This window comes from Pyrgilauda ruficollis, unplaced genomic scaffold (assembly GCF_017590135.1).
Source record: "Pyrgilauda ruficollis isolate IOZ18807 unplaced genomic scaffold, ASM1759013v1 scaffold123, whole genome shotgun sequence".
Classification (NCBI taxonomy): Eukaryota; Metazoa; Chordata; class Aves; order Passeriformes; family Passeridae; genus Pyrgilauda; species Pyrgilauda ruficollis.
In genome coordinates this window covers 1,209,559-1,225,544 of record NW_024510655.1, presented here as the reverse complement: position 1 = coordinate 1,225,544, position 15,986 = coordinate 1,209,559, and the positions used below count along the sequence as shown (strand labels likewise).

At 43.0% G+C, this 15,986-nt stretch overlaps 1 protein-coding gene across 1 annotated transcript; it reads right to left on the bottom strand.

The window, feature by feature from the left end:
* Window positions 1–8,998: 8,998 nt before the first annotated feature.
* GDF5 (growth differentiation factor 5) lies at window positions 8,999–12,145 on the bottom strand. Its single transcript, XM_041490500.1, has 2 exons — window positions 11,512–12,145; window positions 8,999–9,889 (listed from the first exon to the last, which is right to left on the bottom strand). The coding sequence occupies exons 1-2, from the start codon at window positions 12,143–12,145 to the stop codon at window positions 9,021–9,023; spliced, it is 1,503 nt and encodes a 500-aa protein (XP_041346434.1). The 3' UTR covers window positions 8,999–9,020.
* Window positions 12,146–15,986: the final 3,841 nt, after the last annotated feature.

Here is a 15,986-nt window from a genome sequence, read left to right as displayed (position 1 = left end):
TCATTTAATTCCAGGGAATTCTAAATATAGGGTCTTTAAAAAAATACATGGGAAAAAAGACGCCAATCAGACAGCCATGCTCCTCTAACAGGACAGTGGCTAACCCTTGGTGAGTCCCACATGGTTTGAGCCATGATGTCCCATTGTACCAATTTACTCTGAGTTTTGGGCTTCATGTGGAAGAACGGTTTTGCCAAGTTAGACCATGGATCCCATGGAGTTCATCTGCTATAGGGAACAGCAGATCCCTACAAAGAAAATAAAGACGGGACAAATGTGCAGCAAGGTTTTCTTGGCAGAGCTTTTGAACTTCCAGCTTTCCAGCTGCCAGGGGCTCAGAAAGTCCCATGGACTCATGGTCAGCAGCTTTTCATGGATTTTTCTTCCTTTTTTTTTTTTTTTTTTTTTTTTTAATGTATACAAAATGTAGCATCCCAACAAGGTTGCGCTCAGGACTTCTGCAGCTGGGCTACCCTGAGGGAATCAGTGTCTTTCTGCTTGCTTCAAGCCTGTCCTGAGCCACTATCATTTGGTGTACTGTGGTTCTTGTTTGGGAGAAAACTTGTTCCCAGTACACATTCTTAGTTCTCACCACTTTTCCTTCTTTCCCCAGACACCTTTCACTTGCCCCAGACACTCGCGTCTCATTACTTCTGTCACAGAAGCTGTTCCATACTTCCTGTCCTTCTTACTGCCCTTCTCCAACTCTTTTGGATCCCAAAGTGTTTCAGAGTTGTGTGCAATGGCTGCATATTGTCTTCTCATTTATTCTCTATTTCCCCCTCAGTCATTCCTGAAGTTGTATTTGCTTCCCTGATTGCTCTAAAAATTGAGCTGACACTTTAGGGACTCAGAAGTAAAATTTTTTACCTGGAGTAAGCAGAGCTCATCAGGCCAAATGATCCTCATTGTTCTTCCTGCCCTTATCACCTGCAAATTAAATTGCCATTCTTCAACAACATTTTTAGATTCAGTCAGTATCAACAGCCCCATAATAATCATAATTTGATTATGATTGCTAGTTCAGAACAGTCACCCTTTAAAGTACTGAATTAAGTTCCTTTTCTCTTGAGACTCCCAAACCTCTGGAATTTCCCCAAAATCCCAAGATTTATTAAAAATCAGTAGGCTTACTGGTGCAGGTAAAATGTTTTAAAACTCTGACAATGCCAGCACATGCTCCTCATCACTTTCTTATCTTACTGGCATGGGGAATATTTCATTACTGTTGCAAGAAGTGAATTATTCCTTATGGCTTTTTCTCTTACAAAAAATATAATGTTTTGAGAGACAGATAGTCCCACTGTGTTTTGAGATAAAGAGCAGGTCATTTTTCTAGGATTCCAAAGAATCAATTTGTGTTCAAAGTTTCTGTGCCACTGTTAGATTCCATCTTATATTTTCTGGAGCTTACTGATCAAATATTATTGTGCTCCTGCCAGTTGCTCAAGTCCTTTCTTTCTCTCCTCTGTCCTTCCTTATACTCAGTGTTTCTTGCCTGTCTCTTGACTAATCCAGTAGCTGTTCTCACAATGTTCCTGAACCACCAGGCTGTCTGTAACCACCTGTTTACCTAACAACACAGGAAGTAAAATAATCAGTTAAATGTGGAAGCATGTACTTTAAGTCCTTCCTTGAGGTCATATCGGCTATTCCCCAGGGGGTGTACAGGGCTAGGTGTCTGTCTCAGCCCTGCTTTGCAATCTGTCCAGCTTCATGCTTGTGGGGCACAGGCGGGAATGTGACTTTCTGAGTAGCAGTGGGAGATATGGGGAGTTCCCCTCCTGGTGCCTCCAGGCAGGCAGAAGTGCAGCAGGGAAAAGGAACTGGGCCCAAGCTCTCATCACCTTGGCAATTAAAAATACTCCCAACAAACCCAGGGACCCTTGTGTTTATTAGGAGCCGCTCCACTCCCATTTTCTCCTGCACAGTATGATCCTCTCATGTCTGCAGCTGAATCCCAACAGGACAGAGGGACCCAAACACCAGTACCTGTCCCCAGCCAGGAGGCTCATTTGGGACACTGTGCCTGGTGTCACTCACCAGCTCCTGCCTGCACAGACACTTCAGCTTGTTCTTCCAGAGCCTGGCTCTTCCCTCGTGCTGTTGGGAAAACTACTTACTTTAGTGCTCTGAATCAGCTGCTGGAGTCAAGGGCTGCTGAGAAGAGCAAAAAATGCCAAAGTTAAGCACTTTGTAAAGTCCAGAGCGACCTTTAATCCCAGGCTGCACGTGCCTAGGAGAAGACAGACTGCTTGTGCCTGAGGCCCAGCTATGACATCTGTGATCCACACAGAAGGTCTCATAAATGAAAGTCCCTCATTCTCCAGACTCAGGTTTCTAACCCCTGTGAGTTTGAACTCCCACCACAGCACACATGGCCACAGTCAGTGCTGTGGAAAAGCTACTGCTGTTTCTGTCTGTTCAATGCCACTGTCTGAAGTTATTTGCCTCTGCTGAGCTTCTGAAGTATTGTACCAGCAAAGGTGTGGCCAGCAGGACCAGGGCAGGGATCATCCTCCAGTGCTGGGCACTGGTGAGGCTTCACCTCGAATCCTGGGACTAGTTCTGGTCCCTCATGACAAGACATTGAGGAGCTGGAGCATGTCCAGAGAAGGGCAATGGAGCTGGGGAAGGGTCTGGAGCACAGGTGTGATGATGAGAAGCTGGGTGGGTTCAGCCTGGAGAAAAGGACTCGGGGGGCGGGAAGTTTTTTCATGGAAGGGGTGGTCAGTCATTGAACAGGCTGCCCATGGCAGTGGTGGATTCACCATCCCTGGAGGTGTTCCAAAATGTGTGGATGTGGCACCTGGGGACATGGCTTAGTGGTAAATCTGGCAATGTTGGGTTAAGGGTTGGACTCCATGATCTTGGAGGTCTTTCCGCAACCTTAACAATTGTGTGAATCCATGATCCAGCAGCTCGCTCTTGCTCTAAGCCTTCAGCAGCTTCTGGCCTGGAGCTCTCAGGAAAGCCCTGGAAGACACTAGCATGAGAAGGACAGACAAGTGCTAAGAAATAATTACTTTCACCAGGCCTCAGAATAAGGGATTTTTTTTTACCTGGTAGGCACATAGAGAGAATCACAGAATCATCTAGGTTGGAAAAGACCTCTGAGATCATTAAGTCCAACCTTTGACTGATCCCTACCTTGTGAGCTAAACCATAGCACTGTGTGTCACATGAAGTTGTTTCTTCAACAGCAGCAGAGATGGTGACTCCACCACCTCCCTGGGCAGCCCCTGCCAATGCTTGACAATTCTTTCTGTGAAGAAATTCTTCCTGGTGGCCAGCCTGAACCTCCCCTGGTGCACCTTGAGTCTGCATCTTCTTGTCCTGGCGTTTGTCACCTGTGTCAATTCCCCCAGCAGCACTGCCGCCCACCCAGCTCCTGTACACTTGGAGGTGCATCCACTCTGCAGTTCCTCCTGTGTTTGCCCCACCTTATTATTCAGTCTTTCACCCACTCTCAGCCCCTGCTGGGGGGGCTGCCTCTCTGCGTCCCCCCGAGAGCCACTTGTCCCCAGGTCTTCTCCCGAAGCCACATTCCCTTAGAGCACCTCCTCCTGCTTCTCCCCTCACTGCCTTTAGCCCTTAAGTCCTCCCTAGCTGGGTTCCTGTAACCTGATCACCAACCCTATGAGTTAATGACTTCTTTGCCATCTGAAGTTTATGAGCCTTGTTTCACCTTTGCAGAAAAGAGAGCTGTGGGGAAGGTATCCATCCCCTTCTCTCAGCATGGGGAGGACCCAAGTTATGTTTCTCTTCTAAAATTTCTGGAGAAAGATTAATGTTTTGAAGGCATTTGCATGAGCAAACTGAAATGTCTCTGGTTTTATCAGTTAAAGCCTTATTTCTGACTTTATGCCACAGTCAATGGCATTGTGTAAAAACAGACAGATGGAAACTGGATGTGCAGAAGTAATATCTTCATTTTAGTTCAATTTAATTACATTTAATGGCATTTCTCTGGCAGTATGATAGGCAGAGGCTGCTCAGCCTCGATTCCTGGATGGCAAATTATGGCTTAAGATATTATATCAAATAGATTCTAAGAGAAAAAAACAGTGAAAAGAACATTTTCTGTCCCCTAGCAGAGGGTCAGCCAATTAATCACTGTTATTGTTGACTAAGTCATTTTTTCTTGACAGCTGTGCCCTTCAAAATGACATCAGGGGAAACTGAATCCATTTGCATTACTTCAGCTGGCCAAATCACTGCAGAAAGTTGAAACTAGTTCTGAAAAAAAACAACCAGGCAAACAGGGACATCGGTGAACTTGGAATGACAGAATAAATGGGCTATTCTGAGTACTCAGCAAAGTGCATTTACTGCTCTGTATTTACTGTTTTTCAAAAAATGTTAAGATTATTGTTTATTGGATTTGTTGAGAAGCAATGAAATCTCCTGCAATTTTATTTTTAAATATCATTTTACTACCCAACAGCAATAGTAAATCCATAAAATAACATGATTGACCAGGACTATGGAGTAAAAAAAAAAATATTGTTTGCTTTGTACATTCTTATTAGTCTTGGCTAAGATGTTATAAAAGCAGTATCTTTTAACACCTTTTATTATACAAGGGTCAAGGGGTTTTTATGTTTCTTAAAGAAAGCTTCAAATAGCCCACATAGCGGGTTCCTGCATCTTTCATATGGCTGCTGTATAAACAAGCCCATTTTACACAGGAAATGACATAACCATGTAAAAGTGTACACGGAGTTTAGGCACATATTCAAACACTAATGGGAATGCATTGTTTTCAATGGCATACTTTTATGTTTACCTATTGAGCTTAGTACCCATATTTTAGCCAAATACAACAAAAATTATCCACACATACCTGTCTTATAGTGTACTGTTTATTTGAAATTTGGACCCTCACAAAGACTCTCATGGGACAGATAATGACCCTAAAAAGTAAATACAAATGAGGCATTCTCAGTGAGAGAGTGAAACCTGCCATCATAAAGGTGGAAAGCTAAACTTTTAACCTGTATTGCTTTACAGCTCAGGTTTCTGCCATCCAGTTGCTCACACCAACTCAGCCACGGGAAGAAGGCCGTAACAATAATTTAGGGTGTCTATCTTTGCACATTATATAATGACCTGGCTAAAGAAAGTAGTGCCAAACTCCTGCAGTCATAGAATCACAGAATCACTCAGGTGGGAAAAGACTTCCACTAAACCACATCAGCAAATGCCATATCTGCTTGTTTGCTGAACTTCCAGGGATGGTGACTCCACCACTTCCCTGGCCAATCTCAGGTTCCCTGTTTCTCTCCAGTTTCTGTGCTGAGTGCCTTATTCCTAAACCCCTGGGTTTGGAGGGGAATGAAGATTGAGTGAACCCTGCCTGGGTCTTTCTTTTGCGCTCATCCATGCCATTCATGTACCTTGGGAAGTTTCAATGCCTATTTCTGTCCACACGCAGATTGCCATGCAAGATCTTGACAAGATTGGCAACAATTTGTGAGAAGACAGAAGTTTGTGCTGGGGATTCCAATGCCTCCAGCAATTTACCAATAAAGCACCTATAGGCTAGTACACATTTACATCATGGGCAAAGTCAGCAGAGCATTCCAGAATAAAATAGTGTAGAACTGCAATTTCCAGACTTATTGGACAATTTCACAATGTAAATGCAAAAGGACACTCTGGACATCTCAATACTGGTTTTATAACTAATGATATAAGCCAAATTTAGACCTAAAAGTGAAAAAAACCCACCTTATTCCTATGCTCATGATTATAAATTCTTCACTTTTAGCTGAACCAAACAGACCAGGGCTCTCCCTTCTGGATGTCATCACATTTGAGAGACCAGCCAAACAAACTGAATGTCATGTTACCTCATAACCTGGACACTTGGGCTCAAATTGCTTCTGTTTTGGCCAAAGCCATTTTTGAAGTAATAATCCATTATGATTCCAGCATTTTACTGTCTGTAGTTACAAATTTGTTTAAACTGATATTACAGACCTACTGGTGGTTTGGTTTTTTATTTTCCTTTCTAGGTATAACTCCCACCAAGCAGAATGTAGGCTTTTGAATGATTGCCAAAGGGTGTTTGTTAAGACTTTAGTTTGACAGTATTTCTTTTAATTTTTTCTCAGATCATACTGTTTGCTTTGAGATGATTGCAAAACCTTGGCATATTTTTCCATTTAGATGCTGATATATAATCAATTTAAATACCATTTACTTGAGCCTTTATCTTGTTTTATTCATGCATTGAAAAACTCATACAAGGACAGCAAGAAAGAACCTCAGAGAGGTTTATACCTATTAGGTTTTAGAAACTTTCTATTATGACCAGCCTCACCAGGACTCTCAGGCTGATCACCAGCTCTGCAGTGTGAACAGAACAGGAATTTTCCTCCTCCGATTTTCAAACTATCATGCCTCGTGTAACACCAGTGCTCCCATCCACCGCAGTTGTTACAGCACTTGATGAATCCAGGTGTACTGAAGTAAACTGCCCTATGCAGGCAGTCCTAATCCCAGGAGTTAACTTGTCTCAGCTTAGATTTGCTTCAAGTGTATTTAAGTAGGCAGTATTTGCTATTTTAAACTGATCACCCTTAGCCATTGAAGAGTGTGTCTGTGTGGTTAGTAACTGGCATGGCACAGCTGTGTCTCACGTGTCAGAGCAGAGACTTCCTTGGGAATGTGCAAACAGCATTTCCAGAGAGTGGGAGCAGTACTTGCCTAAGGAAGAAAGGAGACAACCCTTTGTCATGGTCATCTAGTAAACCTCTTCAGGAGATAGCTGGAGCCAGTGCTAGAGGAAGCTGCAAACACACCTGAGAACAGCCAGGAGCAGTAAAAGAACTGCTTGAACAGATCAGGGGGGAAAAAAAAGCCTGAGGTGCCCTCCTGGCTTTGCACTTGGCAGAAGAATGTTTTCCCTCCTACTGTAGCAACAATAAAAATCAGCAGTATCTAAATCAGGTTTTAGTAAAGCTTAGACTTGTAGTTTTGAAAGACTGGCTGGTGATAAGCAGTTAGTGCTGGGGTCAGTAATTGCTGTGCCTGGCCTAAGGCTCCATGAGGATGAGGAAGAGCAGGACCTGGGAAGGGACACTGAGAGTCCAGAAGGAGATGGGGAATCCCTGCTGGCAGCCCTGACACACCAAAAAGACCCATAAACCACCAGAATTTCTCACACACTTTTTGCAAAGGACCTTCAGGTGCTCCTCATTCTGTGTGCCTGCTGCCCTGCATGCTGGGCATTCACGTCCCAGCAGGAGCAGCTTTCCGATCCCCGGGTTTGCAGCAGGAGGGCAGTCCCTGCAGGCAGGAAAACCAAGCGGTGTCAGCCCCTCCAAGCCAGGCAGTGTCAGTCTCTGCAAGCAGGAATGACCACGGAGCAAATCCTACAGACCAAACCTCCCTGCAGGGCTGTTCTGCATCCCTGAGCTGCAGGTGAGGGCACAGGGCAGGTCCCCTGCACGGGGGCTCCCCAGGTGTCTGGCAGCAAGGCTGCTTATCCAGGTGCACTAAGCTAAAGGTTAAAGGCTGAGCTACCCAGAGACTGCAGGAGAAAGAGCAGAGCTTTATGTCGCTGTTTATGGCCATTGATCAGGAATTTAGGATTGTTTGCTGCTGGTGTGAGCTTGAGCATGTCCAGACTGGGGTACTAAGCAGAAGGACCTTGGGGGTCATACTCAGCTCCCTGCATCTACCACACCAGTGATGCTGTGCAGAGCCAGGAAATCTTATGACTCAGTGGTCTAAGTAATATCAAACCTTAGCATTTATATTTTGTACTATTGATAAACTCCTTCAGTAATTTCTGTTGGTTCATAGGACCTTTCTGATATGTCTGTAGTTGAACATTTGGTATCTGACTTTGTGGGTGGAAACTACAGGGACAATCCCATTTATAATCCATGTCTGTAATAGATAAAGAGGATATACAAGCACACAGTCCTTAGATGCTGGAATAAAAGGATACCAAAGCTCTTTTGCAACCATCTGCATAACTCATTTTTGCCCTAAACACATCAAGTCACAGTGTCATTCCCCACCAGGTCAAACCAGGCCTTCCTTTCAAATCTTTCTTTCAATGTTTCCACAGTTTCTCTCTGTGGCAGCAAAATACACAGACATGTTTTGCATACCCCTGGTATTCTGCTGCATGGAAAAGTCCCTTTCACTTGTATTTATTGTACAAAAACATAAAACAATTTCTTAATTGCGTTATAATTATGCAGAGTTGGACAGCTAGGCACAATGCAGCACTGTGTCAATAATTTATTACATCTTATGCCATAAGTGAACGCTTTTACTATGAGCACTTGAGAACAACTTGGACCTTATACAGAATAATATATTTTGCTACATAATAATGGAAAGGTGGATACTTAAGAAAGATGTGTAGCTTGGAGGAAAACATACATGGAAGCAAACACCTCCTGCATCACCTATCTTTATGTAAAACTTAAAACTAAACCAACATATTATATTTAATGACCCCTTTTTATATATGCATAGTTTCAAGAGCTAATCAGAAGGAAATCATATTACAGTGCAACTATTTACACCAAGATGGGGGCACACCAGAACACAACTCTTCTCAACATTGGGACTCTTTTCTCACATTTATGAATGGACAAAGCATATGGGAATCAGACAGAAATTCATTCTCAAATACAATGTTCAAGGAACAAACAGGTCATACCCACAGTGCACTGATATCATCTCTATCCACTGCCTCAAGGCTAAAAGCAAGAGATCTCAAGGTGTACAGGTATCATCTTCTCTGTCATGGACTTCACTTAGAGTCAGTCCTGTGTTGCCAGCCGCACACAGCCTTAAATCCAGCTGTGACAGCATCCAAATGCTACTGAAATATGTCCACGGAGAGACACAGAAACACTGGATTTATTGCTACATCCTTGTAAACATACTTACCCTAGGGGTAAGAAATCTAGTTAACCTTGTTTGAGGAGAAGTTATGTCCAATGTGTCAAATTACCTTTCATAACATATTCACGCGAGCAACTGTTCTGCTACCTACAGCCACAGGACTCCACCACCATGTCCTCATACTGCTTGTAGACCACGTTGTTTGCAGAGTCAATGAAAAGGATGCTGATGGGGCTCAGCCGGGTTGGGACACAGCAAGTCGGGGGCGTGGACTCGGGGTCCATCGAGTTCATTAAAGTCTGGATAACTGCATGGTTGGTGGGCTCCAGGTGGGATCGGAGGGGGAATTCACAGAGCCCTTCGCAGTGATACGCCTCATACTCCAGAGGGGCTATTATCCAGTCATCCCAGCCCATATCCTTAAAATTCACGTGGAGGGCTTTTCTGCTACACCTTGCCTTCAGGTTCTTGGTGGGCCTCTTCCCTTGCCGTGTTGCTAGAGGAGCTCTTCTCTTCCGCCTCTGGTTGAATAAGTACTCATAAACAGTTTTGTCATCTTGGCCGGATCTAGCTTTGATTTCATTGAAGAATAAGTCTCTTTTTTTCGTCCTCCCAAACACCAAGAACAGAGCCTTTTCATTGACCTGTCTTCCTGTTCTATTAAATCCCACACTCCTGAGATCAACAGCTCTCCCCCTGTCAAAAGTTTCCAGTTCAAAACACAAGTTAACCAAATTTTTAAAGTTTCTGAACAGTTTCCAGATGTCAAACACTTCCCACTTGGGTGTATCAGTGATGCTGACAGTCCGAGAGTCCAAGAGTGTTGAGGCTTGTCTGTTTGTAGAGCAACTAAATAATTTTACTTGGGAAGTTCTTCCAGAAGAATGAGACTTCCATGTATCAGAAGGTTTTTTTCTCAATATTCGAAGCTCTGCTCCCAGCAAACCATCTTTTTCTAATGCACTGATGTCAAAAATATATTTTTGTTTTCTTATAGTTGGTGCTCGCTCATCTAAAAAAAGCACATAGATTTTTAAATGTATATCAATCACAGACCAATATCACTTATTCAGTTCTTAATGGTTTTCCTCATATTTGCTTATAAGCCTCGAAGTTAGCCCACTGAACAGAAAAAACAATTTTTGTCTAAGGGATCAGACCCATGCAGGGACTCAGAAGAACTCAGGGACTCATGAGCGAAATGAGTTTCTGAGTCTGCCTTGTAGAAATCTCCTTTCTTTCACCAGTAGGCAATTTCTACCTTCAAAATTGTGGTTAGTTGTGATTATTATAAAATAATATATATTTTATAATATATATTATATATATTATGATATAATTATATATTATAATAATATATAATAATATATAAATATAATACTTTTTCAGTGCTGAGCATTCACAGGACCTATTTACCACTCATATCCTACTTAAATTACTGAAAGAGAGCTTCAGCGGTGGCCAGGCCTTATGCTGCCTCCAAACATGAGCAAATTTACCCTTAGATGATGCAACAGTGAATTAGTCCTTTAAAACCAGCATCCCCAGGAACTTCCAGAGATAAGGATAATTGTCTAATTAACTAAACCCCACATAATTCACAATTTTTCAAACTGGGCAGAAAAAAATTCCTCTCTTTATCCTGACTTTACGTACACTTGCTTCAGGTGTTAAAGAATATGGCTGAGCCATATTCATTCCAGTGAGGTGATATTAACAGAGCCTTCCAGTGGCAAGCTGGGAACATGAAGGCAGCACTTGTGAGCAGTGCATCCCCCCTTCCCAGCAGCCAAGCTATCAATGAAGAGATGGCAAACAAATCCAGTCTTGGTGAGTCTTTCATCACAATTCCTTCACCAGCTGTGTTGCTCCCTTGAGAATGTGACAAAACTCTTACCATGTCACTGGAAGCAAGATGGGGCTCCCAAAGCAGGGTGGTGAGGTGAACATTATTCATTGTGAGACTGGTTATTTCTCCTGTGAAAGCAGACACTAGCCCAAATTTCCAGAAGTGTTTGGAACAGGAATGTTAATCTGCAAGTTCTGGAGTCCTGGATGTTATTACCCCTGGTAGCCTGTGCTGAGCTATGGGCTCCTTGGTGCTATCTGAAACTTTTAAGGTAGCACAGATACACCCACCCCACAGCATAATGACCCCTGGGTCTGCAGTGTAGTTCCTCACAATTCTACCTTGAACAAACCAGACTGGGGTTCTTTGACAGAATAGCTCTGTTCTTAGCATATTATATGTTTTTAGGCACACTACAATTTAACATTAGCTGTTTCCATGAGCAAGTTTCCAGCTAGCTAGAAAGAAAATAAGACAAAAATGCAAAAGGTTTTTAAACACCTAAGCATTCAAAGACTGATTGATTTTCCACAATATGCATCTAAAATACTTCCTAAATGTTTTCTTTGGCTGCCACACAACCATCTAGTTCTGCCTGTAAATGAGTTTTCCAAGATAAGGCAGGAGGACAAAATCTGCAGCAAAGTTGTGAGATTTCATTTACATTAAAAAGAGCTATTTGACTTTACCAAAGTATGATTATTTTCCAATACTCTCTGCATTTATAAGCACACTCAGACATCTCTCTCTGTTCACACTCACTCACACACAAGCTCCTTTCTTACCTTGTCCTTTGTCTATAAAGCTGGTTATTGTATTGGCAAGTCCAGCCTCCAGTTTTACACTTCCATTAACACCCTTTCTTTCTGCATCTGAGAGAGTCCTGTACAAAGAGAGCATGTATTCATGTGGCGTTATCGGGGGATGTCGGAAAGTTTCCTTAGCTTCCCTCTGGGTTACAGGCTCTTTAGTCTTTTTGGTTTTGAAAGAATCAGTGTCAGTACTGCTTGTGCCAGTTTTTTTCAAAGCCACCTTGCTGCTAAGATTTTGAACCTTTGGAGTCACTGTCCTTACTCCAGAAGGTCTGCCGGGGAGATGTCCTACCTTGCCCTCCGTGGCTGCTGTTCTTGAGGGAACCTTCTTTGAGTCATCATTCTTGGCCAGCAGAGCTCCAGCCTGAACAGCACTGCTTTTAGTCCTGGCCTTTGAGGTCCCAGCACTGTATCCATGGCTTGCAGTCCTCAATGTACCTGCCCGTGCAGAGGGGTTCCTCTCCTTTCCTTCTGCTTTCAAAAAACCTAGTTTAGATCCTAGATTACCCTGGCCTGCTTCAGAATTACTCAGCGCTCCAGGAACTAGATCCAGAGACAGCCAAGTCAAATGCCAAAGCAGTAAAGTGAGAAAATGCAGGATTTTCATCCTCTGGTCTTCCTCTGAATGCCACTAAAGAAAAAATCAGAAAAGGTTCCTCCAGTTTGGCAGAAGAAAACATAAAAGAATTTAAAAACCAAAGTTAGCAAAAATGGTTTTCGTTTGAGATTAAAACATTTCAAATATCGTTGTTCAATACTTGTATCCAGTCCCATAGTGGAAATGCTCATGTACTCAGATACGATCTCCCCTGACTTTAGTTAGCAGCTATAAAGAACTTGTTCTTGAAAAGAGAAAGTTTACCACCTCGTTTTCTTCTGTAAAACTGACTGAAAACTTGAAGGAGTCTTGTTTAAATCCGAGGGTTTTTTTTTTTTTTTCCAAGAAGGAAGAATGGCGTAATGCTGCCTCTGTGTTAAAAGGTTTTTTTAAAGTTTTGAGTTTTGAATCCTTTCCAGTGAAAATATTTCACACACAGAGGCCTGCAGGTGCTCAGAAATCTTTTACAAACCTGAACTCTGGAATTGGAAACGGAATTCCAACAAACCTATTTAATTACTCTCTGATGTCATGCTGTCTAAACTAATTTAACTGCGATATATTTCTTAAAAAAAAATCTTCTTTACCCTTTTCATTAGCATGAGTCATACTCTGCCTCATGTGAAACAGCTCCACAGGCTCAAAACTCCAGAGGATGCCTTTTCAAGTGGCAGTATGACCTCTGCCTCAGCCCTCGATGAACTTCACATTTAGACAGGACAAACTGCAAGATCAACAACTGAGAGCTGTCACACAGTCCACTGGACACATACATAAACTAATTTAGCAATAATTCATGTAGCTCTTTTTCCAGAGAACTTCTAACAGTGGCTTCATTCCGTCCCCCCGTGACTGAAGGGCTGCGCTGCAACACAGGCGCTTAACGAGGGTAACATTTAATTTTACACAAACTCAACAGGGCCGTGCCCGCAGTCAGTGTATTTTGGCTTATTTATTGCTGTGCTTAAAAAAACCCGTGTCAGCCCAGCTGGAGAAGCAGCTCCTGCCGGAGGGGATGCCCCGCGGGGCGGGCGCGGTGCAGCGGGGCAGCAGTGCACCCTGCAGGCAGCCATCCTCCTCCTCCTCCTCCTTCTTTTCCTTCTCCACAGCCACTCGGGAGCTGGAGACAGGCCGAACCCCGTCTTTCCTCCCGAGACTGCTGAACAGCAGCCTTTGTTTTAATTTTAGATGCAAAATGTCCAAGACCTGCTGACCCTGGGGCCCCAAGAAGGCTGCAGGTCAAAACCAGCGCTCCTCACTGTCAGGGCTGTCCTGCAGCTGTCAGCCAAGTGTGTCTTTCATAACCTGCAAAAAACGAACTGTTGTTCTAAACGAGCCTTCAGGAAAGGAGGCACTGTGCTGGACTCAGCAGGGATTACTGGTACCCATTTTTCATCTTACACTGATGCTAAGCCCAGTCCTTCTCCTGCAATTTCTTTTCTTTCCGAGTTAAGATGAAAGGAAAAAGGTGCACCACCTTTTAGCATGTTCTGTGTGTGCTTAGCATTCCCCACCCACCCTGACCAGTATCAGAAACACTGAACTGCTTTCATAAATGACAACCTGCATGACATGAGGAGCTCTGAATGCTTCACTTGTTTTGATGGAGGAACTGAAGTATAGAAGAGTTCAGTGATTTTACAGATGCCACAAATAAGGTAGATTCAAATCATGATCCTCCTGATTTTGATCTGAAGACCCTTCCTCTGATGTCAGTTGTGCTTTTGATATTTCCCTACAAAATAAAGCAGCTTCTCCTGCGAGTCACCTCTGGTGAAACCATTCCCCAGCAGTCACTCCACAGCATCCCATGGCCCTCCCAGCTATGCCATCACTTTATCCTTCCCATACTTCCCACCTTTCTGCTGGGTGGTGTGCTGTGTCTGGTTTTGCACCTTGTGGGTATTTATCAGCTTGCCAGTAAGCCACAAAAGTAGCCAAATGTTGAATTTCCACTTTTAATCTATCCAGCTTCCAGTTTTCACAATGCTTTTAAGAATTTAATATCTTTAAAAGGTTGTTTGCTCTATCAAACTTGGCTGAGATTTGCAAACAGATTTAAGAGATGGGACGTGAAAGAGCAGGAGGTTAGACAATGTGATTACATGGGCCTTGTCTTAGTAAATCAAATTAAAGCATGATCATTGATATGTTCAAAGAATATTTACATGTCTGAGATTAAAAGAATCTTAGTGGGCTGGACAGAGTTAGAGAGAAAGAAAAGGAAAAGCAAGCAAAACAAGGTGTTCAAACTAATCTTCCTCTTTAAAAGAGTCTCTCTTGAAGCAAATGCCATCCCAGTGCTTGGAACCACAGGAGCTCAGATGCTGTAGAGTGCACTGAGCCCCACAGACCCCAGAGTGGAATGCTGACCCTGAACAAGACCCACAGACTGGGGGTTTCCTATGAACCCTACACCTAAGTGGAGTCATTCCAGCTGGCTAAACTCAAACTCCACTGATATGTTCAATATGTAGCTAGAAACCCTCCTGCTGGTGAGGCTCTGGATACAGGACACAGTGGAAGTGGTGTTCCAAGCCTCTCACTGCTCACCGCCAGGCACACTCTTGTGCATGGCCAGGTCCATGTAGCCCACCTGTCCTTCTGAGCCTGTTCTGTGACAGCAGCTCCTCCCTCACATGGTGTGCGCAGGGATTTGAAAAGGGAGGGCCACCTGTGTCCCTGCTCCCTGGAAGTGCCTTGCCTCCTGTTCTCCAGATCCTGACGCCATGCCTACCTGAGCTGTGATGCCTTCTTCAGTTAATCTCAGCCCTTCTGGATGTCCAGCACGGTCTGGAGGAAGGGATCACTCTGGGGAGCCAGAGGAAGATTTCATAGTGTTGAAAACACTGCCATTCCCTCAGGATGAGCAGCTCCATTGGGTATGTGATGCCAAGAGTTAGAATTTGCTCTCTGCTGCAAACTTGCAGTTGAAGCTGCACATGGAAGCCTTTATAGTGATCTATCAGGAAAGTCATTGTCCTTTCCCAGGTGGACTAATTTCCAGAAAGGACTTACAAGATTGAGTTAACTCCATATATTAAGCCATTTGCTGTCACATTGTTTTGCTTATTGAAACTAATTATCATTCTGTTTCTGGGAGGATTTAGACCTCTGCACCATTGCACTTGGGCAACTGTTTTTTAAAAGTGTAAAGTTACAATTTAGGAAGGAACTTAACAGCTCTGTGCTTTTCAAGAGAAATAATTACACAAAACCTGTTATAATTAAGATGTTATAATTAAAACTTGCTTATCTTGGGCCAGAGCAAAACAAATTTAATGATGTTTCCACTTCCATGTGAAGGTGGCATAATTTAAAACACTGTGCTACAATGTTGTGATGTTAAATAAAAAAATTGGAAGTCCAATGAAATAATTGTGTCATTGTTATTAAAAAACTTAGCTACATCTGTGAACAGTAGTGAACTACAAAGCACAGAATCATAGAAACATGGAATATCCTGAGTGGGAGTGTTATTTTTGTTTCTTGATTCCACAGATGTACCTAATTCCCCCAACTCTGAATTAAGTGGAAATTAATTTTTTTCCTAATTTTTGGTAGCTCTGCCTGTTACCAGTTAGAGAAATTAATGGTTTGTTTTAAGCTTCTTCAAGCCTATTCACTAACAGAGTCCCTCCATTTGGTATACAATGTTAATGGGCCTAAGTTGCCTTTGATAAGTATTGTTCATTTTTGCAATAGAAGCATGTTTAAATGGTTCCAGATTTGAGAGAGAGATTCCAAGATCCCAAATTACTTCGCTGATGCTGACCAAAGAGAATTTTGTTGACAATTCGTTTATTCCACCTCTTAAAAAAAAAAAAAAAATCAAAAAAACCCCACCAAA

Bases quoted from the DNA above. Each gene is read 5' to 3' on its own strand.
- GDF5 (XM_041490500.1), bottom strand. From the start codon at position 12,145: ATGAAAATCCTGCATTTTCTCACTTTACTGCTTTGGCATTTGACTTGG. The intron at 9,890-11,511 runs GTAAGAAAGGAG...TGCTTTTTTTAG, and splicing joins CTTTATAGACAAAGGACAAG to ATGAGCGAGCACCAACTATA.